The sequence below is a fragment of the Protopterus annectens genome, chromosome 16.part0 (assembly GCF_019279795.1).
Source record: "Protopterus annectens isolate FY-2018-M chromosome 16.part0, PAN1.0, whole genome shotgun sequence".
NCBI classification, from domain to species: domain Eukaryota; kingdom Metazoa; phylum Chordata; order Ceratodontiformes; family Protopteridae; genus Protopterus; species Protopterus annectens.
Window position 1 is genome coordinate 473,397,339 of NC_056750.1, and position 23,399 is coordinate 473,420,737.

At 39.4% G+C, this 23,399-nt stretch overlaps 1 protein-coding gene across 1 annotated transcript in view; it reads left to right on the plus strand.

The window, feature by feature from the left end:
- The window catches only part of LOC122790811, a 112,749-nt gene extending 100,302 nt beyond the window's left edge, over positions 1-12,447 (plus strand). Inside the window, exon 2 of the mRNA XM_044058436.1 lies at positions 10,861-12,447. Coding sequence (XP_043914371.1) covers positions 10,922-12,265 — 1,344 coding nt within the window. The 5' untranslated portion in view covers positions 10,861-10,921 and the 3' untranslated portion in view covers positions 12,266-12,447. The remainder of the gene's footprint in view (positions 1-10,860) is intronic.
- Positions 12,448-23,399: the final 10,952 nt, after the last annotated feature.

Sequence of the window (23,399 nt, forward strand, 5' to 3'; positions counted from 1 at the left end):
TGCGTTGATAATACAGACAGGTGGCGCAGGGTATTGCCATAGGAGAAACAGAGAGACCAGAGCCACTATCAGAGGAGGTGTTGGATGAGGAATGTGTGTGGAACCACTTGCAGAGCATGTCTATGCAATATAGCTGTAGATGCAACAACACAAAATTCCCGAGTGTAAAAGTTAATCATAAGTATTAACAAAAAAGAAAAGAAGCCATTAGACCACCAGTGTCAGATACTGTAAATATATTCGGGCATAAAAAGTTCAGTGCTTTCACTTTTATGCCACCAGTTGGAACTTCATTAGAACTAACAACAGAATCAAACAATACTTGACATATCAGTCTCAAGCCAAAGCACAGGATATTTATCCACCGATCATACAGAAATAATTAAATACATGTTTATATTAAAAATATTTTAGAATCCATAAATCGATAAATATAATAAATTTATGTTTATACTTTAGCAGTTCTCAACATTAAAACGCAATCTATAGAGCCAGTTTCAGTGAAACCAGGTGGTTGAGAAGTATTGATTAACAATTGCCAGAAATATTCTTTGTATTCAGGTTGTTCCCCAGCTACTTCATTTCTACCTGCTGTGGCATTGGCAAAAATTTGCTTGCCAGTCAGTTGGTCAAAGCCCTCACATAGATCTTCATATAGTTTGCACAGTAGCGTCATCTCTGCCATGGTGGTAGTGGCATCTGCCCCTACCTGCTTTGTTGGACATGGGTCAGTACAGGATGATGACGGGATGCATGTCACAGCACAGTATACCCACTTGCTTCCAAACTGGACTGCTGTGCTAAGTGTCCTGTGGTACTGGAGTTTGTGTGACTTCATATGCTAGTACAGCTACCACATGGATGTGTTTCTGACTGGTACATACCATGCTGCCAACGATGTGTATTGCATGGTTACTACAACAGTTGCCAGTACAGATTTATTACCAGTTTTTGCTATCATCCTGCAAAGTGGCTAAAGGCTTTGAAAAGATCTGGGTTTGGAAGGACTTTTGCGTGTTGCAGAAAGGAGACTAATATAGTTCTGTAACTCATGCAGTGGTGTCTTGTGAGTGCATGTTGGGGTATTGTGGGCCCTCCATCCAAGGTGGATACCTGGCATACTCATCAAGGTGATGAGTGACACCACAGGCAGCACTGTTACAGCAACCTAAAGAGGCACCACCATGAGCTTCTTTGCCAATGGGGAGACGAGTTTAGGGAGAGGAGCCAGAGTTCTACAGTAAGTATTAGTAACTGGTGGTTGAGTATATGTAGATAGGTTTAATTTTTATGTTGCATGCAGGCAGTTATTGATGTTTATGAATATGATTCATTTCTGTTTTAAGCAGCTGTGAGATGTAGGAAAATTAGCTGATTTGCCAGAGGAGGAAAGCTATTCTAGCCAGGTGTTGGTGTACTAGTTACTACCGAAACCTAGTTAAAAGAAAGACATATTAGATAATGCATTCACCATATCCCCATATCCTACATCTATCCCAAAATTTAACAATGCGGAACTCCTAATATTACTCCTTAAAATTAGCAATAGAAAGTCTCTATGTATTTCAGCTCTTTATGTTCCACATGATAAAATCATTTGAACAACACAAGATATGATCGATTGGATATCTTATAATATTCAACAATAAAGCATTATTTTATTGGAAAGAACTTGTATGTTGTATTGTCGATAGCTTTTTGCATCAACAAATCATATAAAAACATGTCAGACCTCCGATAAGAAATGCTCACCCCTTTTCTAGACATATTTAAATATATATTCCCCTGATACAACAAGTGCAGCATTCTACCAGCAGAGTCCAACCTATACGAATATCAGTGTTTGAAGTTAAATCATCCAGGGTGCTTATTCCAACTTTATTCAGGTTGAAATAATGTCTTTTCTTATTGTGTTTGGCTAATTTGTCAAGCTTAAGCTCCAAAAAGTCATTTAGCCCACCACTACACCTGGTGTTATGAAATTTTTTTTTTTTTTTTTTTGTAGTACTAAATCATTTGGCCCACCACCTGATTTAAATAATACTTCAAAAATTTAAATAATACTTCAAAAATTTAGTTTCCTCAGGAGCAGTTTTATATCCGTTAATGTTCTACTTAAAAAATCTTGAAGGTACAAAGGTCAACCCTTTTTTAAAAACGGAAAAGTGTGATTTATCTAAAGTAATATTACTGTAGCTGTACACCTTGAAATTATCTTGTTCAAAGATTATCCCATACTGCAAAATCTCATTATGGGACACTAGTCCCTGATTGGTCAGTATCTTCTTCTCCCCTTGCCTTTTCTCGTTTGTTGATAATGAGGTTGATGTTTTGAGCTCAGGATGAAATTGTGTATTCATATGCTGCTGTTCTCTCTGCCAAATCCTATTGGATAGATGAAGGGGAAGGAATTCTAAAGGGTCACAAATGTCGATGTTAAAATTTTCATTGGGTTACGGTAGTACTGCCTCAGAATGTGATGTAATGTCAACATTACTGACAGAATTAGGGTGATTCCTGAATTCCTGCCTGTTATGATGTCCACTATCATAACTAACCCCCCCCCCCATTTTGTGCTTGGGGGGAAGATAAGCCTTTTTTAACATATTCCTTTTCATCACATCCAAGCTTATTCATTTTCCATTCTTTAATCTTAGAACATCTATGAACAACATCATCAAACACTTGATGAAAACATAAGTTATATTCTTCAACAGTAAAAAGGAAATAATTTTGTATCCTCTTATTAATTACCTCAATCTCAACCAAAAACTGCATAAGATATTCATTATGAGAGATAATAGAGCACATTAATACAAATCCCCAATCTTCAAACTTTTCAAGCAATTCAAAATAATAGTCACTTCCAAGATGTTCTTCGTGTTTCACTGTTGCAGTCATTACATTTGGGTAATCTGCTGGCAGGTTGCCCTCAGTCTGCCTGAATCTCCAAAGTCTTGGGTCCTGTCTCGGTTGCTGTCGCCTCTTCCATGACGTCTGGTCATCAGGGGTATAAAACAAGCAGCCGACACCATTTTCTTTCTTGCCGCGCGGTGCCCAAAGCAGAAGCATTTAGCAAGTGCTAGTCGGCTGACTCCTGAAATATTCGAGTTTGAGTTTCAGAACCAAAGTCTTCACTAAAGCTAAGTACCCCGTTGGGGAAACTTTTTTCTTGCTCCATACCAATGTCAGAAAAAGTTAATAATTGTATTACTTGTGGGAAGAAAATACCTCCTAAGGATTTCCATTTATACTGTATTCCTTGCCTAAGCCCTGATCACAATATGCCTGGCTGTTGGTTTTGTGCTAGATTTAACCAACGCACTATTAAGCGTCGGTATATTTTTGCCTCAAAGTATTTTGGAAACATTTTTAACTACCCAGAAATGTCATCGGATAGCAATCAGACTACCAGAGTACATAAAAAACGCAAAGAAAAGGACAGAGACAGACAGCCAAGGTCCAAAACCGACGACGAAGCTTCTCCTAAGCCAGTCGCTGGTTCGCCGGTACTCAGTGAGGCGCTTTTGCAGCCCCTGATACCCGCTACTTTAGAGTCGCAGGCCCTTACCGAGACCTATGTGGAGTTCGGCACGCCGCAAGATGCTCAAAGTATTGGACCCATGGATGTATCTCCCTTGGATGGGTCCAGAGCCGCTGAGCAGGCACCGGCTTCTGAGGGTGTATTCAGGCCTCAACATTTTTATATCAAACAGACGACAACTGCAAAACCAAAGACAAAAGCAACTTCTAAAGCTAAAACAAATGACACATGAGCCACGTGCACAGGCCGCTATGCCTAAAAAACAGATGATCAAAATGGCTGAAGACCTTATTACCGTGATCAGGGGTTCCCATGCCCCTCCTGATAAGAGGCCTAGGCAAGACGCTGACTATGAATCTTCAGATCAGGTTTCTATTTCTTCCGATTCCTCTTCTGATCAGGAATTATCTATACCTCCCTATGAGGATACTGATGCAGAGGAGTCTATCCCATCTGCATCACCTCCTGAGGATTATTCATTTGGAGAAACCTTGCATACTTTGAGGGAGCATTTTCACTGGGAGAGTCAAGATTCCTCAGAATCAAAAAAAGAGGCTCAGGGATTTCCTTCTTCTCCCTCAGCACAGGCCTTTAGCCATACCCCCTGTTTTAGACATTGTGGATGATGTGTTTTCGGAGTCAAGCTTGACCCCGGACTCCTTACCTCCGGCTCCCAGCAAGCCTGACCGATATTACAGGGTCCCTGACTCTCACAAAGTTTTATTTAGAAACCCTGCTGTTGATCCTGAAACTATTTCACAGGGTCCAAAGGGAGTCAAGGCTTCAACAGCAAAAAATCCTACCCCCTCCGACAGAGATGCAAGGGCACTGGATAGATGGGGAAAGAAGGTTTATACATCTGCAACCTTGGCTATTAGGGCCTTAAACTGCCAGTTTCGTATGCTCAAGTATCAACAACACGTTATGGGATTGCTGAAACAGAAAATGATGTTGATTTCTGAATGTGCAGAAAATAAAGAAATGCAGGAATTATTGCATGCAGCTGAACAAGTTGGAAAGCATACTTTGCAATGTGGTTTTGATTCCTTAGTGGCCTCCTACAGGGCCGCAGTTACTGGATCTGTAATTAGGAGGCATGCCTGGCTAAAAGAGCAAAATTTGCCTGATCGTATTAAAGCTAAATTACTGGATGCACCTTTACAGCATGATACTCTGTTTGGTATTAAGGCAGAAGAGGATTTAAAGAAAATGGAAGACAAGGCTAAGTCTATGCAAAATGTAAAAGACTTCTTACAAGTGCAGCCACCAAGATTCAGTAGATACTGGCCTACAAAAAAATGGTCCTTTCCTGTGTCAGACAGAGCTCAAAGGGGCAAATCCAGACGCCCAAAGGGTTCCAGATACCAGGCACAAGATTCTTACAGGTCAAAGCAATGGGGTGCTTCTACCTCCAAATCTGGAGGAGATAAAGCGCAAACCTACAGAAAACAGTCCCAGTGACTTCCCTCTGCCTTCGCCAAGTACATACCTTTTGGCAGCACCCTTAGGGGGAAAATTAGGACTTTTTGCTCAAAATTGGCAGTTAATAACCCAGGACAAGTGGGTACTAAACATATTATCACAGGGATACAGATTCCATTTCCATACTCTGCCAATGGCAAACGTTTGGCCAGATCTGCCAAAAAAATCAATGGGCAGAGGCACAGAAACAGGTTACGTCTCTCATGGATATGGGGGCCATTCAGCCAGTACCAGAACAGGAAAAAAGACAAGGTTTTTACTCAAGACTGTTCTTAATTTTGAACACATACCTGGACATTCCAAAATTCAAAATGCTGACTTTGCAGCAGCTTCTGCCCATGCTGGGCAAGAATGCTTGGCTGGTGACATTAGACCTAAAAGAGGCATACCTGCATGTCCCAATAAGGGAATCGTGCAGAAGATACCTCAGATTCAAGGCTGGCTTAATACATTACCAATTCTCTGCACTGCCCTTTGTCTTATCTACTGTGCCCAGGGTCTTTACAAAGTACCTGGCAACCAGTAATTGCTTTTTTCAGACAAAGAAGTATACAAATATATCCTTACTTGGACTGTCTCATTCAAGCAGAGGAAAAGGACATTCTTCCTCAACACCTGGCGTTTGTGAAAAGGCTTCTAACATGCCTAGGGTACACAATAAATGAAAAGAAATCATAACTGGTACCCTCTCAAAAGATAACATTCCTGAGTGCAAGCTTAAATACAACTGCCCAGATGGCTTACCTCACACCAGACAAACAAAGGCAACTGACTACTTACTTCAAACTTATGGCAACAAAAACCCAGTTATCTGCAAGACAAACTCTGCAGGCTTTGGGCTTCATGGCATCCTGCATCCTACTGATTCCATATGCAAGACTGCATATGAGGAAACTTCAGTGGTACCTAAAAAGCTTATGGAGTCAACATTGTCACAGTCTGGAAACAATGATTCCTCTCATTCCCTGCCTACAACAGGAGTTTCTATGGTGGGCAAAGGCATGTCACCAAAACATGGGATGGGCCTTCACTCTACCCCCTGCCAGCCAAATCTTAACAATCGCATCAGATTATGCATGGAAGGCCCACATGGCGGGAAGATGCATTCAGGGCATATGGACCCCAAAACAAATGCATCTACATATCAACCAAAAAGAGATGCTAGCTGTTCAAAATGCCCTGACAGCCTTCAAGGACTTACTTTCATCCAGGACAACTACTGATAAAGATGGATAACACCACGGTTATGTGGTATATAAACAAAACTTCTCTAAAGCAAATTTCACACTCCTCAAAACTGAGGTGGAATCCTTCAAAGCCCCCCGGGCCTGTGGAAAATATGGCCCAGACCGCAGAATCCTTTATAAACGCATTCTATGAACACCTTCAGGAATGCATGGATCATGCGATCCCAAATAAAACCAAGACCCAATCCTCCAAAGGCAGACGTCCTGTCTGGTGGACCCCAGCCATAAACAAGCTATACAATAGAAGGAGGAAGCTACTAAATGATAGAGCAAAATTCCAAAAAGGGAAGGCATCTCTGATCAGTATTAGCAAAAAACTATGGGCACTCATAAAATCGCCTAAGGCCAGCTTCGAGAGAAAAATTGCACAGGACACTAAGGATAATCACAAGGCTTTCTTTAGTTATGTTAGGAACCTGGGTGGTAATTCCCAGATATGCTCAGAATTAGTCCAAAATGACAAAAATACACGAACCCACAGACATTGCCAACATCCTAGCTGACAGGTTCAGCGCAAACTTCTCCCCACCAAAAGGGCAAATATCTATTCCAGCAGAGTGCTGCCCCTGACATCTCGGATGCTCAGGTAAGAGCCGCCTCTCCAAAGCAAAAACACAGCATCAATGGGACCAGACGGTGTCCCGGGCTGCGTCTTACATGAACTCCAAGAAGAGCTAAACCCAAACATAAAACTACTGTTCAATCTCAGCCTTACTATAGGATATGTACCCAAAGAGTGGCGTACAGCAACTGTGGTCCCTCTCCACAAAGGTGGTGCCTGAATGGATCCTGGAAACTATCGCCCCATAAGCCTGACTAGCTTGGTCTGCAAAGCTATGGAAAGGATAATCATGGACCTCGTAAATAAAGATATTGGGGACCTACAGACACTGGATCCTACCCAGTTCGGCTTTGTTAAGGGCAGATCCTGCCTCTTAAACCTGGTTGATTTCTTTGAAACAGTCACCAAGGCAATTGACGAGGGGAAGGTGGTCTACACAGCCTACCTGGACCTCGCAAAAGCCTTCGATACAATACCCCACTCGGGCATTATAGATAAGCTCACCAGCTTAAATATAAACCCCTATGTCACTAGATGGGTTGCAAACTGGCTCAAGGACAGAACCCACATGGTTAGAATTGCTGGAGCCATGTCAGACTCCAAACCAGTTACAAGTGGCATCCCACAAGGCTCAGTCCTGGGACCTCTCTTGTTCAGTATATATTTCTCTGAGGTACAGGCCAACATAGAAGGACTGTGGCTGACCAAGTTCGCAGATGACTGCAAACTGGGCGCCATAATTGAGACTCCAGCCGACACAAGCATCCTCCAAAAGGGCCTCATAGAAACAGACAACTGGTGCCAGAGCCATGGCCTCAAGCTAAACGCTAAAAAGTGTACAGTCATCCCCTTTGGCAAAAACAAAGTGCCCACAAATTACCACATAGGTGGTAATCCATTAAGTACAGAAGAAGTAATTAGGGACCTGGGGACCCAAGTTGATAGCAATCTCTCATTTGACAACCACGTGGCCAAAGTGCTTAGAAAGACATTTTATATAGCCCACCTATTCATGAAGGGATTCACATCTAGATCAGGGGAGGTCATCGTGCCTCTTTACTCATCCCTCATCAGGCCCATAATTGAGTACAATGCCCCTTTTGGGATGTACCTTACCAGACACCTGCAGCAACTGGAAAGACCCCAAAAGTACCTCACCAAGAGGATCAAAGGGCTCAAACAGATGCCATATGCTGCCCGGTTAAAGAAACTCCAGCTCTACTCAGTGGCATACCGCCTGTTCAGAGGCGATCTGTGCCTGACGTATAAAGCCATGTCCAACCCGGAATTAATGGACATGCTGCACCTCAGAAAATCCAAATCCTATCGAGCTACACGCCGAGAGACTTGAACCTCAGCACTGAAATAAATAGGACATGCTGGAGGGACAGATTCATAACCCAGAGGCTCCCTTCACTCTGGAATAAAATCCCAGTCCAGGTTAGGCAGAGTCCCTCATTGACTCTCTTCAAGAGGAATCTTGATGAGTGGATGGGAGATCGTAGGTTTACCCCGGGTATGACTTCTGTGTCACTGTTAGACAGAGGCACAGTATACTAACCTCAAAAAAGGGCATAGCAAAATTAATTTAAAATGGGTGGCGAAAGCCAAACACATTCTGGCTAGGCTTATAAATGCCCTAGGGCAGATAGCCTAGTATGAACCTATGAATACCTGCATGGGACCTCAATTTTGTGTTGGAAAAGCTCACCCTGCCTCCATTTAAACCAGCTGCTACTGTTGATATAAAGTTCTTGTCATGGAAAACAGCTCTGCTACTAGCAATTACTTCAGCAAGAAGAGTCTCAGCGCTACAGGCCCTCATAGCTGTGGAGCCTTTTATCATATTTTACCCAGACAGGGTGTCTCTGAGGACCAATCCTTCATTTATGCCTAAGGTGGTTTTCAGTGTGGCTCTTAACCAAACTATTCATCTGCCAACCTTTTATCCAAATCCGCAGAACAAGGGGGGGAGAATTCTGCATTCCTTGGATGTACACAGACAACTAAGATTCTACTTGAGCAGGACTAAAGCTCTAAGAAAAACTGAGCAATTACTAGTGACATATGCTGCAGGATCAGAAGGAAAGACTATTTCAAAGCAGACTATTTCAAAGTGGATAAGCCACTGCATTCGTTTCTGCTACTTACACCATGGCATACCTGTGCCCAAGGGCATTAGGTCTCATTCCACCAGAGCTGCAGCCTTTCTCAGAGTACCAACCAAAGACATTCTAGAGGCTGCTACTTGGAGTTCTGTTCACACCTTTACAAAGCATTATCATTTGCCTCTCTACTCTAAGTCCAGGGTAGTCTTTGCCACTGCAGTTCTGCAGGGCGTTATAGCCACCCCTAATGCTGTTTAGCTCCAGCCTCCCATCCATAGCTTTGGGATTCTACCCAAATGTAATGACTGCAACAGTGAAACACGAAGAACATAGTACAGTTGTGTACACTTACCATAAATGTAGATGTTCGAGTGTATTCATTGATGCAGTCCAGGTTACCCGCCCGTCATCCCCCTTTCATTCTGGAGTTTATCTTTCCTTCTCTATCTTCTACAACCTATGTGGTGTATTTGCTTGTAGATGAAGGTAAAGTTTGTATTGATGCAGTGTATATATAGTTTTTATATATATATTTTTGCTACCTTTTTGGGGGCACCTGACATCTGGGGCAAGAAAAACTATAGAAAATGGCGTCAGCTGCTTGTTTTTATACCCCCTGACGACCTGACGTCATGGAAGAACCGACGCAGGACCCAAGACTTTGGAATTCAGGCCGACTGAGGGCAACCTGCCAGCAGATTACCCAAATGTAATGACTGCAACAGTGAATACATTCAAACATCTACATTTATGGTAAGTGTACACAACTGTACTTTCTACATCATTCGGATATTTATATACACATAACTTCTTGGAACTACTTTTAAATTCATGCACTAACTTTTAAATTAATACACTCTATCTAGTTGCTGTAGAAACTGTCATTCTCATTTGTATTATAGTTAAAACTGAGTTCAGAGTTCAGCCAGGCTCGTAAGCCACCTGAAAAAGTGTGCCAAGAGTTTGTTTTCTCTTTCTGACCATTGTTAAAAATCTGCAAAACTCCACTGGAAAAAAACTTCACCACCTTCAGATGTTAAGTTGTATAAAGCAAAAAGACCTTCTGAAGCTGTGGGGAGTGATGAATGCCAAAGGGCTTCCTGTTTGCCTGGGAGACTTAAAACTTTGTTAAGTCACTGAGATCCAGTAGGTAGAGAAGCCAAGGACTGATTCAACAGTCTAACCAATCTTGTCAAGTCACCAACTAGGGTGCCAAGAATTGTAGTGAAACGAGCATCTCCTTCTCGAGTATACACTGGGGAATGACTAGGGAGTGTGTTGTTTGGAAAGCCTTCTGCAAACAGTTCTTTCAGTAATCTCTTCTTTTGTTTCGTAAGGTGAAAACAAAATAGGCTGGATTCATGAACACCTACACTAAGTATACAGCATTCTGAATGCGTAGAGAACGCAAACATATCTCCCACCTTCTTTCTCCTAATTTTAGATTTCCTGCTGATTTTCTTGCAGCTTTAAATATCATGGGGGATTCATAAAGGTTACCACAAACTGTAGACTTAGTGTAATCTGAGTGAATAGACAACACAAAATATATGGTAGGGATGTTTTTGAATGCAGATTGTGTACACTTAGCGTAGGCATTCATGAGTCTGGCCCCATGTAACTATCAGTATTTAAACTGGGGAAAAAAATGTCCTCTTCTGAGGATGATCTCTCATCATCATCTGCATAAGCTTTCTGACCTTCAGTATCCTCTTATGCTATCCTGAAGTTTTCAGGCAGCTTTATTAATGATACAGGGGAGGTGCATTTCATTTGTACATTAGCAAAAGGTAAGTCATTGCTCAAAATATTTACATTTCTGTGAGTTGCTAGCTTTTGATTTACTATACAGAAATTGCTAGAATACAGTAGGGTTTATTGCTTAGCATGTAAAATATATTTTCTTTCTTTTTTCAGTGTTGCAGAATAGGTGCGTACCAGCTAGGATTTATGACTACTTTACTACAAGTCAACAATCATGAAAAACAGATTTTTGAAACTTCTTGCCTCAGTGATAGTGATATGTATCATACCTGCATTAGTCTACAATAGATATATGCAGTGGGTCATCAGGCCTCAAATGAAGCTCATCGATCAGTCTCCTAACCGTAGTCATCAGAGTCAAAGAAAAGTCTGCGGTGGCAGCCTAGCAAATAAAGGCATCACCTGGGTAGATGTGGATTTGTGTCTCATATCTGCCTATTTTGACTATTTTGTAAAAAAAACACGGGTAATGGGTATAAAAAATCGAAGCCGTGGTTCCAACTTCAAGTGCATATTTTGTTGCAGTAATAGCACATTACAGCATACAACAGCTGAAGCTGTAGTTCATTCTGACCATTTTGATTTCCCTTACGGGCATACGGATATCCTATGTAGCCAGCCAACAAATGACTGTGGATTAGCGTATGTTTCAGTTAATGACAGTAGCAGCAATGTGAAGTCCTTGCACTTTTTAGAAATTAAGAATATTCAAGAAAAACATAATATGGAATACACATTTGTTGTGTGTATTTCACCCATGTTTGATAACTATGACAAAGTAATACAATTTATTCAACATGTAGAGATGTACAAGATTCTGGGAGCTCAAAAGATTGTAATTTATTTGACTAATTCTAGCTCACGTATGGAGAAAGTGCTTGACCACTATAGTAGGAGTGGACTTCTTGAGTTAGTACAGTGGCCAATTGAGTCATATTTCACACCATCACATGGTTGGAAGTTTCCTGATCATCCTGGTGATATCCACTATTTTGGACAAATTGCTGCATTAAATGATTGTGTTTATAGAAACAAGTACAAAGCACAGTATGTAGTCATTAATGATCTAGATGAAATTGCTTTTCCTGTACAACATGAAAACTGGGCACAGTTGCTGGAGTACCTTAAAGTGACTTACCCAAAGGCTAATAACTTTATGATTAGGAGTCACGTTTTTCCTGAGTATATGACTGATGAAAATAACACATTTAAAATGAAAAACTGGGACGTGGTTATGAAAGGTAAAGATTTAAATATTTTAGAACATATTTATCGTGAGCCAGATAGATCATGGGTTTTCAATCCTATGAAAATGATTGTTAGTCCACAATCAATACAACATACGTCGATTCATCAGATTCTTATTTCACCCCCAGACAAAGAGACAATAACATTGGACAGTAACATTGCTCGACTGTGCCACTTCAGAAAGCCAGAACAACCAGAGTTAAAAAAATCTGATCTAATAAAAGACACATCATTTTGGAAATACAATGTTTCACTAATTGAAAATGTAAATGAAGTCCTACAAAAAACAGGTATATCTGTTCGTCAGTAAAGACATTTAAAATTGTTGCAGAAAAAATGTATTTGAGATCAACAGTCGGGGATTTATTGTACTTTAAAGAACCAAAAAATGGGTCAGACTTGCAGAAACAAATGACCAAAAACGGATGCAATGCAGGTGCTGTATCTGTTACAGGAATCATATCCAAATGAAGAATATAACCCCCCCCCCCCCCCCCCCCCCCAAAAAAAAAAAAAAAAAAAAAAAAAAAACTTTATAACTCTACTAGTTAAGTGCTTTCATCCTCAGTAATTCATAACAGGTATAGCACCTGTATTGCTTCTGTTTATTGCACTTTACAGTAATTATGATTTTTTTTGCAGACATTTATACCCCCATCTCAAATGCTGCTGTTTTTACTGTTGCAAGCAGAGTGCAGGCTGGGACAATCTGACTGGTGGGATTTTAATTCCTTTTCCCATTCCACTGAGTCATGTCCATTCACATTTGACTAAACCAGTAGATAATTGTTGCACAATCCTAAACACTGTTTAGTGGATGTAAACTATGGGTCATTTTTTATCTAATCGATTGCATTTCTTGAACTCTCCTTATTTTTGAGGATTTGAATCAGTGTAATTGTTGATACATTTGTGTCCCACACTGTTCCTCTAATCTGAAATTGCAGTTGCAAACTTCTGTTTTTTAATTTGTCTCCCATTATTTCCTTTGATGCTATATTAGGTCATACTTGGAAATGAATTTCAGCTCCAGGTGCTTGTTACAGGTGTATATCAGTAAAATAAGTATGATTTTATAAATTGCTTTCATAGTGATGTTATCACATTCTGAACATTTTGGATCTCCAATTATAACCATGTTATGTGTTTGAGACAGGGATGCCAAGAAATTAATTTGAGATATTAATCTTGGCATCCATCTCAAGGGCACATAATTGGTTATGATTGGAGAGACCTGATTATCTCTTTGTAGTGCATGGAGTCTTAGCCACTCCATGTATTATCAGTTACAAATGAAAAAAAAATGTGTGTTTTTTTTGCAGGTTTGAAACTACAGAAGATAGAGTTTGAACATCACTCTTTTTCTGTAAACTTTTTTTTTTTTTTTTTTTTTTTTTTGGAGGAGGGCAAGCTCCAATGCACCCCCCCAAAACTTGTATATGACAACTCTAAAATCACCATACCTCAGAGAAAAGGGACTATTCCATGAATTGGCCATCTCAAACTTAGTATATCGAAGTCTGTTTTTCGTCCCTTTAATCTCAGCGTTTCAGGCTTGTGTAGTGGTTCCCTACCTTTCAAATGGTTACCCATTTGGCCAAAGTATTTATGTATCTTAAAAGTAATTATTTTGACAGACAAGCTGTGGATTTTCAGTCCTCTGAAAATTACCGTTGCTCTGCAGTCTGTACAGCATGCACGTTCTGCTAATTGCCTATCAAAGGCAAAAAAAAAATCAACATTGGGAGATGATATTTTTCATCTCTGCTGCTTAAGAAACCCTAACAAACATTTGCTCACAAATCAGTTTTAATAATAGGATACATAATTTCTGAAATCATGCATTTTTTTTAAAGCCAGATGTAAATATTTGTTCACCTTGTGACGATCCCTCTCTGGGCTAGTAATCAAGGATCCTAAATCCTCACCACTGACACTGGAGACAGACATTCACTTGGAATACAAATGGATATACACAGTGTTTCCAGATGTAGCTGTCTGCACTAAGTAGAATTTCCCTTGAGAGCACACAGGGAATGGAGTCTGCTCGGCATCTGGATTTCGTTATATCTGTCTCCCTCCAGGTCCCCAGTAAGACTCCCTACTGGCACAGCTTCAGAGTTAAATCCTCAGCCGAGTGCCCGAGCTAAGTCCTCCACCACTGCCTCTGTGAAACCAGTGCTTCATGTCCCTGCGCCATGTAGCTGACACACACACTCTTTGAGATTTGATTTTTGACAAACACATACACACCAAAAAAGTTCCCCCTGCATGAAAGACAATTGCATGGCTTGAACAATATAGAATCCAAAAACAAAAATATAAGCCAGCAAACTGTAAGGCTGAAAAAAACAAATTTATTTAGTTAATGCAGTGCAAAAGCAAAACAAACAGACCGGTTTCAGCTGGTACACACCACAGCCTTCCTCAGTGTAAAGTACAATTCATTTCATATTGTCTCTTATACATGCACTTAATTAGAATCAGCTTGTAATTGGTTGATCTAAAATTGTTCATTTAATCCATGTGGAAATAAACCACCCAGTTTAACAATCCATTTTTTTTCTCTTTGGTGTCAAGAATAGAATGCCAACCCGCTTTGTTGGATTTATTCCCTTTCATGATATCTATTACCGTGAAACTAAACTTGGCAGATGAATATTTTAGACAATGTTTATATAAAGCACTTGTCTACTACACAAATTGATCTTCTCAATAAAGGTCTTAGTTTTATTCCTGGTTTTCTCGTTACTGAGGATCTTTTAGCACAAGAGTATTGTCATTTTGTAGACTAATAAACCTCAGGTTGCAGTTTGACTCTACTGATTTTGGTGTTGAGAATGAATTTACTTATCATAAATCCAGGTGCTTGCCTCTTATGAATCCCACAGTGCATCAGTTTCAAAGTAGTGTCCTCAAAGATCTACACTACCACAGGAGGCAAATTACCTACAAACCAAATAATCTCTCAGAAATTGAAAGGGAAGCATTAACTGGATTACAGAACAACAAAGATATTGTCATTCTCTCTGCTGATAAAGATGGGGCCGTAGTGGTAATGAATTGGCTGCAGTATGATTCTGAAGCCAAAAGACAACTTCAAGATGGTGTTACTATTTGGAAATGCCTCTGGACTCCACTTTTAGCTAGGGAAGAAGGCATTATTACTGATAAGGTCATGCAGCATCTCACTATTAAAGACCCTATGAGTCAGTATATTTACTTTTTGGCCAAAATACACAAGGACCCTGTTAAACCACCTGGGAGACCAATTGTGTCTGGTAGAGGCTCTATCGCTGAACCACTGTCATTGTTTCTTACGAAATATCTCAAACCTCTATTACAGTGGGTCCGATCACGCATACAGGACACCACAGAATTTCTAAAAGTCATTTTGGAAACCCAACTTGAACCAGAATGGCTAATGTGCACTCTAGATGCTAGTGCTCTTTACACAAACATCCCTCATGCCACTGGGTTGGAGGCCATTGAATACTGGCTGTATAAATCTGAATTATACCAGCCAGGGTTCAATACTTTTTTTGTTATGCCTGACCGAACATGCCCTAACTAATAATGTATTTTTCTATCAAGATACATGTTATTGGCAAATAAAGGGTATGGCTATGGGGGCATCCTTTGCCCCCATTTATGCTGACCTTTTTATGGCTTTCATTGAAGAACAACTAATTTATGATACATGCCATAACAAGTACCTGATGGGAATAGACATTTGGAGGAGATATTTGGATGACTGCTGGATGGTATGGAGGTTGGATGTGGAATATTTGTTTGAATTTATTAACTATCTTAATGAAAACAAATGGGTCTATCCTTCACGGTCAGTTTTGATCCAAACATCATTACTTTTCTTGATGTTTCCATCCCCAGAAAACTAGATCATACTTTCTGTACTGAAGTTTTCCGGAAGTACCCCCAATATAATACCCTCCTCCATGCATCCAGCTTTCATCCGCCCCATATAGCTAGAAATATCCCCAAATTCCAATACATCAGAATGAGACACATCTGCTCTAAAGATTGCACCTTTCAAGAATATAGGCAGGATCTGACTCCTAGGTTTACGGACCGGGATATCAGATGGGACATGTTTTTCAGGCCAGCAATTGGGCAAATACACTTAAGATCACAACCTAACTAACATTCTACCAGACAGATGCCAGTTTTCATTTCGTAAAGGGAGAAATCTTGCTTCCCATTTGAATCATTACAAACATTCACATTCCAGGACACCATCCCATAAGGTTCAAACCACACTGTCGGGCAAGGTGCTTATAGGATGCTTCCCATGTGGACATTGCACTTACTGCAATAAGGGTTTTCAAATCCAAACAATTCACAAGTAAGAACTGTGGTACAGTTTATGACATTTAATTTTTTTTGCCAGTTGCAGTAGTGAATGGCTGATATATCTAGCAACATGCAGCCGTGGCTCTTTTTATATAGGGCAAACCTCACGACCACTAAGATTGAGAATTTCTTAGCATACCAGTGATATGAAGAACAAGAAACTAAGTAGTGCTTTATATAAACATTGTCTAAAACATTCATCTGCCAAGTTTAGTTTCATGGTAATAGATGTCATGAAAGGGAATAAATCCAACAAAGCGGGTTGGCATTTTATTCTTGACATCAAAGAGAAAAAAAAACGGATTGTTAAACTGGGTGGTTTATTTCCACCTGGATTAAATGAACAATTTTAGATCAACCAATTACAAGTGGATTCTAATTAAGTGCATGTATAAAAGACAATTTGAAATGAATTGTACTTTACACTGAGGAAGGCTGTGGTGTGTACCAGCTGAAACAGAGTCTGTTTGTTTTGTTTTTGCACTGCATTAACTAAATAAATTTGTTTTTTTCAGCCTTACAGTTTGCTGGCTTACATTTTTGTTTTTAAACACACACACACACACCTGGGAAAGGCTGGCACAGATTTACCTGCTGTGGCCCCTTCTGCCCAGAATATTAGGTAGTTATCACTGACACCAGACACTCCACAATCTGCTACTGTAAGGCCCTTAACAAAGGGAGTCGAAATATACTGTGTAATGTTAATGCTAATGCAAATGATGGTAGTTGACCAAGACAGCTAGGCCTTCTGGAGTGGCCCAAATAGTGTCCCCCAATAAATATAAGCACTTGCAAAGGCTAAATACTTTCTAAAAGGGCCAGCCACAAGAAAAGTTTTAAATATATTTAATAATAAATAATAAAAGAGAATGAAAATATTGAATATATATTTACAGCAAACCAGAGTTCAAATCACAGGAAATATTAAAAGTAACATTGATGAACAGACTCGTATAAATAAAGAAAACCAATATTTAAGATTCACTATATTTTTCTGACTGAATCTAGGAGAATTACTGTTCCCTACTTACTTAACTAGAGCAAGGCAGATGATGTGGTGAATGGTCCTTCTTTTTGTCAAGCCCTAGGCAGAGTCCTCAATACTGAGAGATTTATCTTTGTAATATCTAAAATTTCCAAGATGGCTGGCAGAATGAACTCATCTGGTCACCTGACTCTAGGTTCTCACACTATTCCCCTTTGAAGCTTGCGACAGGATGTTAGCATAGATGTGATGAGATCCATAATCTAAACTTTTGCTAATGTTTATGGCATTACCTGGGGCTTTCCCCTCTTTACTGAGTTAATGAACAAAGGCTTCTTCCAGACATGCCATCTCCTGTTTTATTCAGAGCTGTGAGCTAAGCAGTTCCATGGCCTAACAGGTGGTCAGATTAACAGCATTTTTCTTAAAGTAAGCTAGCTATTTAACCCCTTCTCTACCAGTGTCCTTTTCTAAACTATATACATTCAGTCTTGCATGTATATTTCTTCTCTGTCCAGCAGGACCCACTGTTGATGCATTTTTTTTTTAACACTAGCAACTTTACAAACACATTTTGATATTCAAATGCCATACAGTTGTAATGCATTTGTAACATAAGCATCTGTACAAATCATTTTGATATTCAAAGGATGTACAGTTCTAAAACATTTTTAACACAAGCATCTCGTATAAACAAGTTTGATATTCAAAGGGCATATCATTCGTAACATAACTCCAGCTAGATGTGCTGGCAGTAGCCCATATCAGCACACATCTGTTAAAAGTTTTTAAAATATATTAGAAAAAATGTTTTTGTAAGACGACCTGTCAAAATATTCCTGTTTAGCATAAAAACTGTTTTTGGTACGATTTCCAGTCCAAATGTACCTGTTATTACCTCTGCAGGCAGAGACAGTCTGTTTTCCTGTATTGTGATATATTTTACATTTTTCTGTCTTACACCAGTTACTTTAAACACAGAAGTGTACAAGTATTGCTCAGTTCTAAACGGGACTAGTTTCAAATGTATTAAAAATGCATTTTGCATTGTACCGTACCATGTCTCATTTGTATTTTTTACAAATGCTATACAGTAATTGTAAATAATGGATGCGTGTATCTTTATCAGGCTCTTTACTGCAGTAATGCCATGTGTTTAGTGTTTCACTTAACATCGTATTAAGTATTTTAGTTAAAGTTATGTATTTGGTTGCCACATTATTCTGTCATCTGAAATTGTAACTGTGACTGCATGGTGATGTTTTGTGATCTGATTTTTTTTTTTTTTAATATTTCACTTCTCTGTCTCTGTCTCCCTACTGATCATGTTTGGAACTTACTTTCATCTCACAGTACCTTTTAGATTATAAATGATACAGACATGCATGCTTATGCAAAGAAGTAAAACAAAAAAATAGTGCCTCATCTGATGGTATTAAAGGCTGGCAATATTTCCCTTATCTTTTTCACTGGATAACATTTGACAATGGCTTTTATTTATTTTACTGCTTGTTTTTTCTGTTACATGCAAATAAATAAATAAAACAGTGCATCTTCTGATTTGTATTCTGGCAGTGTATAAAGTCTTGTAGCATAGCAAAACTACTCAGCCCATCATTTTGTGCTGTTTTTTCTACGGTGGCTAGAGCATCAAATCAGTACTGAAAAAAGTGAAAACACATTTTTTTGTGGTACAGCAGCAACATTAGAGTTCAGGAGTTTGTATTGAGTAACCCACCAGCACTCTTCAAGGGGATTATTGCCTTTTTGGTCTTGTATTCATGCATTCTGCCACACTTTGATGTAGCGCATGAAGAAAAAAAATAAACTGTCATTCTTAGATGTACTCATCCAAATTACCTGAATGGCCTTGTAAGGTACCCAGAGTCTGTCATACTTTTTTTGGATAAATCTGTATTTTGCAAAATAGAATCTTATGTGAAACAGCTAAAATTGCATGCTTGATCAATATTGAGGATATAGCTACACTGAAAAAATGGCTAAACAGTAAAAGCAATGAGATTAAACTACAAAGTGCTAAAGCCAATGAACTATTGTTGCTGAATGGAAATGGTGACTTAACTCTTCTGTTGCTGAATGGAAATGGTGACATAACTCTTATAGAACTATGCAGTACTGTTTACTTAAATTACAAGCATAGTGTTATTGTGGATCTGTTATTATGTGGGCATAGTAACTTTAAACATATTAATGCATTTATCCATTGACCTATACTGGCATATGTATTCTCCATTTTGTGCTAGAATTGGGAGATAGAAACGCAGCATACTTTTCATTGCACAGGGCCTTCCTTTCAGGAAGAAGTCTTTGTGATCTGTTCACTTCTGGATCATTACTATGGAAATGACAAGAACTGAGAGCAGGTGAGTTGACTGTTGTGAGAAGGGACACAATGTATATTGCAACCGGTCTCCTTAGTTGTGCATACGAGTGAGTCATATCAATGTACATAAATCAGTTGGGCTCCTGTGCACATCCCTAAATTAAGCACCATCCCCAAGGATGAATCCTCTGCTCCTCATCAGTAGTCCCCCATTTAGAGTAATTCCCTGTTATCCTTCTGAAAACTGAGAACCGGACAGCAATTCCTTGCTCCACTCCCTTTCTAATGCTCACAATGCAAGTCACTCCCACATTTCTGCCAGTGCAGGTTGACACACTGCCTTCTATTTAATGGGCAGATAAAAGTGCATGTTTTGGCTGATAAAATCCTATTTTTGGTCACAGTGACTGTGTTTTTAAGTTGCTTGTCAATATTCTTAAAATTGCCAAATGTTACAGTGGTAGCCTAGAAGGAATGCAGTGGCATATGTGAAAGTGGACAAGGGGCTAAGGTAATTTTATCTCCTCCATTGTCCACAGTACTCTGATATCCACCAGGGCATATGGTCTTATCCTCAGAAAAAGGAAGGACTTCCAAGATGGCTCCACACTGATCAACAGCAAACTGAGAAAAAGGAGTGCCGTCGTTTTAAACAGTTACTGGCTAGCAAGTACACTGTCTGGATGCCAGCAAAGAAAACTTAGAGAATCTGAAAGAAAATCATCAGAAAAGGTGAAGAGAAAACATTGACTGGTAAGGATTCTGCAGCTGTTCAGCAAAACGCATTTCTTACTTCAGCTATGTTTCAAGAGGCAGCTTCCAGTAATTTAGTGGAAAAATAAATCAAATATACTGAGATGTGATTAAAATAAATGAAACACGGAAGGAATATGTCAACTCAAATAATGAAAGGCTGGAAAAAATGGAAAGAGCTTTAACTAGCGGTTCAGTTGAACTGAAAAAACTGCAAAAAATCTGAGGTTAAAGTTAAGAAAAAAATTGGCTGAGTATGAGGCTTCTCAAGAGGAGCTGTTTCAAAAAAAAAAAAAAAAAAAAAAAAAAGAGTAGCGTTCAAAGAGAGAACACAGAGAGAACCTAAGATTTTCTGCTGTACCAGATAAACTAGAAGGGACTGACTTTATTAAGTTTGTGAAAGCAGAAGTAAACAACTGGACTGGTGCGCCCCACAACAGGATTTGCTATTTGAAAGAGCACGTTAGGGGAATGCTCCAAACCTGGATATGAGAAAGCAGCAAAGACCTATGTTAGTAAACATGAAATTCCAGCAGAAAGAGTTGATGCTGACAAAACTGTGGCAGAAGAGAAACACATTAAAAATTAGAGACAGCAGAGTATTTGGGGAAAATTAATTCATTGTACATGAGGCCGAAGAGAAATTAATTTGTCCTCCCAATGAAGGAATGTCAAGAAGCAGGTGTGATATTCAGGCTTGTTCTGTCCCAACTGTCTGCAGAGAAGTTTTTTTCATGGAGGATCAAAGACTTTTTTGATGCAAAATGAGATAAGGAGGAAATATTTATTTTATTTATTCATTTTACATTTGTTTACTGAGAAAGTCTGACTGGGCATGGATCCCATATTCACTTGAGGCCCAGGAAGAAAAGCTCCGCAAAGTACAGCAAATACAGTCAATACAATACACGTTAATAAAATACAGTGCAGAGTCAAAAGTTAATGAAGTATAGTTTCAAGGCCAAGAAAGGAGCAATAAGTAAATGTACTATAAGGAGCACAGTGTGTTACGATAAACAATACAGCTGAAAGGATATTTGTTCAGTCATTTGATTACATTCATCAGTGGCTAGTACAGTAAACACACATTGATTAAGAGTGTTAACAAAGGAGTTGTTGCAAGCTTTCATACAAGGATAAGGTGTGATATGTAATTAAATGAAGCTATCCAGGATTGGAACAATTGCATAACCAAGAACTATGTAAATGGGACTGGAAGAGTTTTTTTTAATGAGTTTTTTCAGGGGTTCTAATATCTACAGGGATGATATTCAATGCTTTTGCAACAAAAATGGAAAAGGAGTCACTATTGTTGCTTTTGCAAGCAAGTGCCTTATTGGTGGAGCTTAATAGGCATTTGTTAGAGTACATATTGAGTAGACCTTGAAGAGCAGGAACTCTTTCGGGGATAATATAGAATTTGGGCTATTGTAAGCTGGTTATATGTGAGCAGGTTGGGTAATTCTAGCCAAGATAGTTGCTTCATTGCTATACAGTGATGTGTCCAGAAGGGTGAGTCAGTAGCAAACATATTTAATTGTAGCAGGTGTTTAGTTAAAGTCTGCTTTGTTTAGGATGATGAGTATGGGGGAGGCATAGAGGAGTGTGGATAATAGGTGGGTTCTTGCGATGGTGTCTTTACTGTCATTGTTGAAGTATTTTTTGCATCTACATAGAGTTCTGAGTTTTTTTATGGATTTTGTCTGTGTAATGTGCGTATCGAATTTCATGCTGTGATGTATGATAACCCCTAGAAGTTTGGAGTGTTGGACAGGTGTGATAGGGGTGCTATTGGTTGAAAACATTTTGAATGGTGGTGTGAGGTCTAAGCCTCTAGTGGGATAGAATATCATTAGCTGTATTTTATTGGGATTAAGTATTAGATGAGAGTTGGCTAACCAGGTTTCAAGAGCAGTAAAGGACTGTTGTGTCAATTCCTGGAGTTGAGGGAGTGATGGGGTGGAGCAGATTAGAGTGGAGTCATCGGCGTACTGGACTAGAGTGGCATGCCAGGTAGCTTTGTAGAGTTGGTTGGTGAGTATGTTGAAAAGAAGAGGTCCAAGAATGGATCCATGGGGGACCCCTGGGGTGACAGGGGGAGATAAGAAGTTTTGCCATTTTACTGCTTTGTGGGTTGGTTATAGTCTTGAAACCACGCTAATGTGGAATGGCTGAAATTAAGATTGGAGAGAGCAGAAAGGTATTTGGGATGGGAGACCGTATCAAAGACTTTGGCGATATCTCAGAATATGGTGGATACTAGATTACCATTGTTTTGATGTTAGTTTACTGTGTTGATAAAGCTAATAAGGGCTGTGGTAGTACAGTGATTGGGACGGAATCTATGCTGGGTGTTGGTTAGCAGTTTATTAGTGTGGAGTATATACATTTTTTGAGGATTTTAGATAAGGGGTGGAATGGCAATTGGATAGTAATTAGATAGTTCCACAAATCTGATGAAGAGCTAATGGTCAAATGCGCTTATTTGTGTTTTAAATAAAAGCTATACTGGTCATGGTGGCTCCAGTGGGTTTTCTTTTCATCCTTTGTAGAATGGGATTATATGCAAAATTTTCCACAGAGACAGAACAAGTTGTTCTGATAAAGATCAGTTAATCATGGAGACTGGATAAGAGATGACTTTGGCTGTGATCTTTAGATTATCTGCAGGGTTGTGGGTTTAAGCTTATTGAATATTTGTATATTATGCTAGTTGGGACAGGCTGAAAGGAGAAGAGGTTTTGGTCTGCTGGGTTTGAATGTGAAGTGGGAGAACTACTATTGGTGAGAGGTAGGATGGATTTGGTGAAGTGTTCATTGAATTGGGTGGCAATGTTATTGGTGGTGGTGTCAATGGGGGAGGAGTACTGGTCTTTCCTGGTTGTAGGGTTTTATTAATGGCAGCCCATAATTTTTGTGGGTTATTTTTGTGTTTGGTTTGAATGCCTATAGAGTGGTCCCTTTTGTCTGTCTTAATTTGCTTTTTGG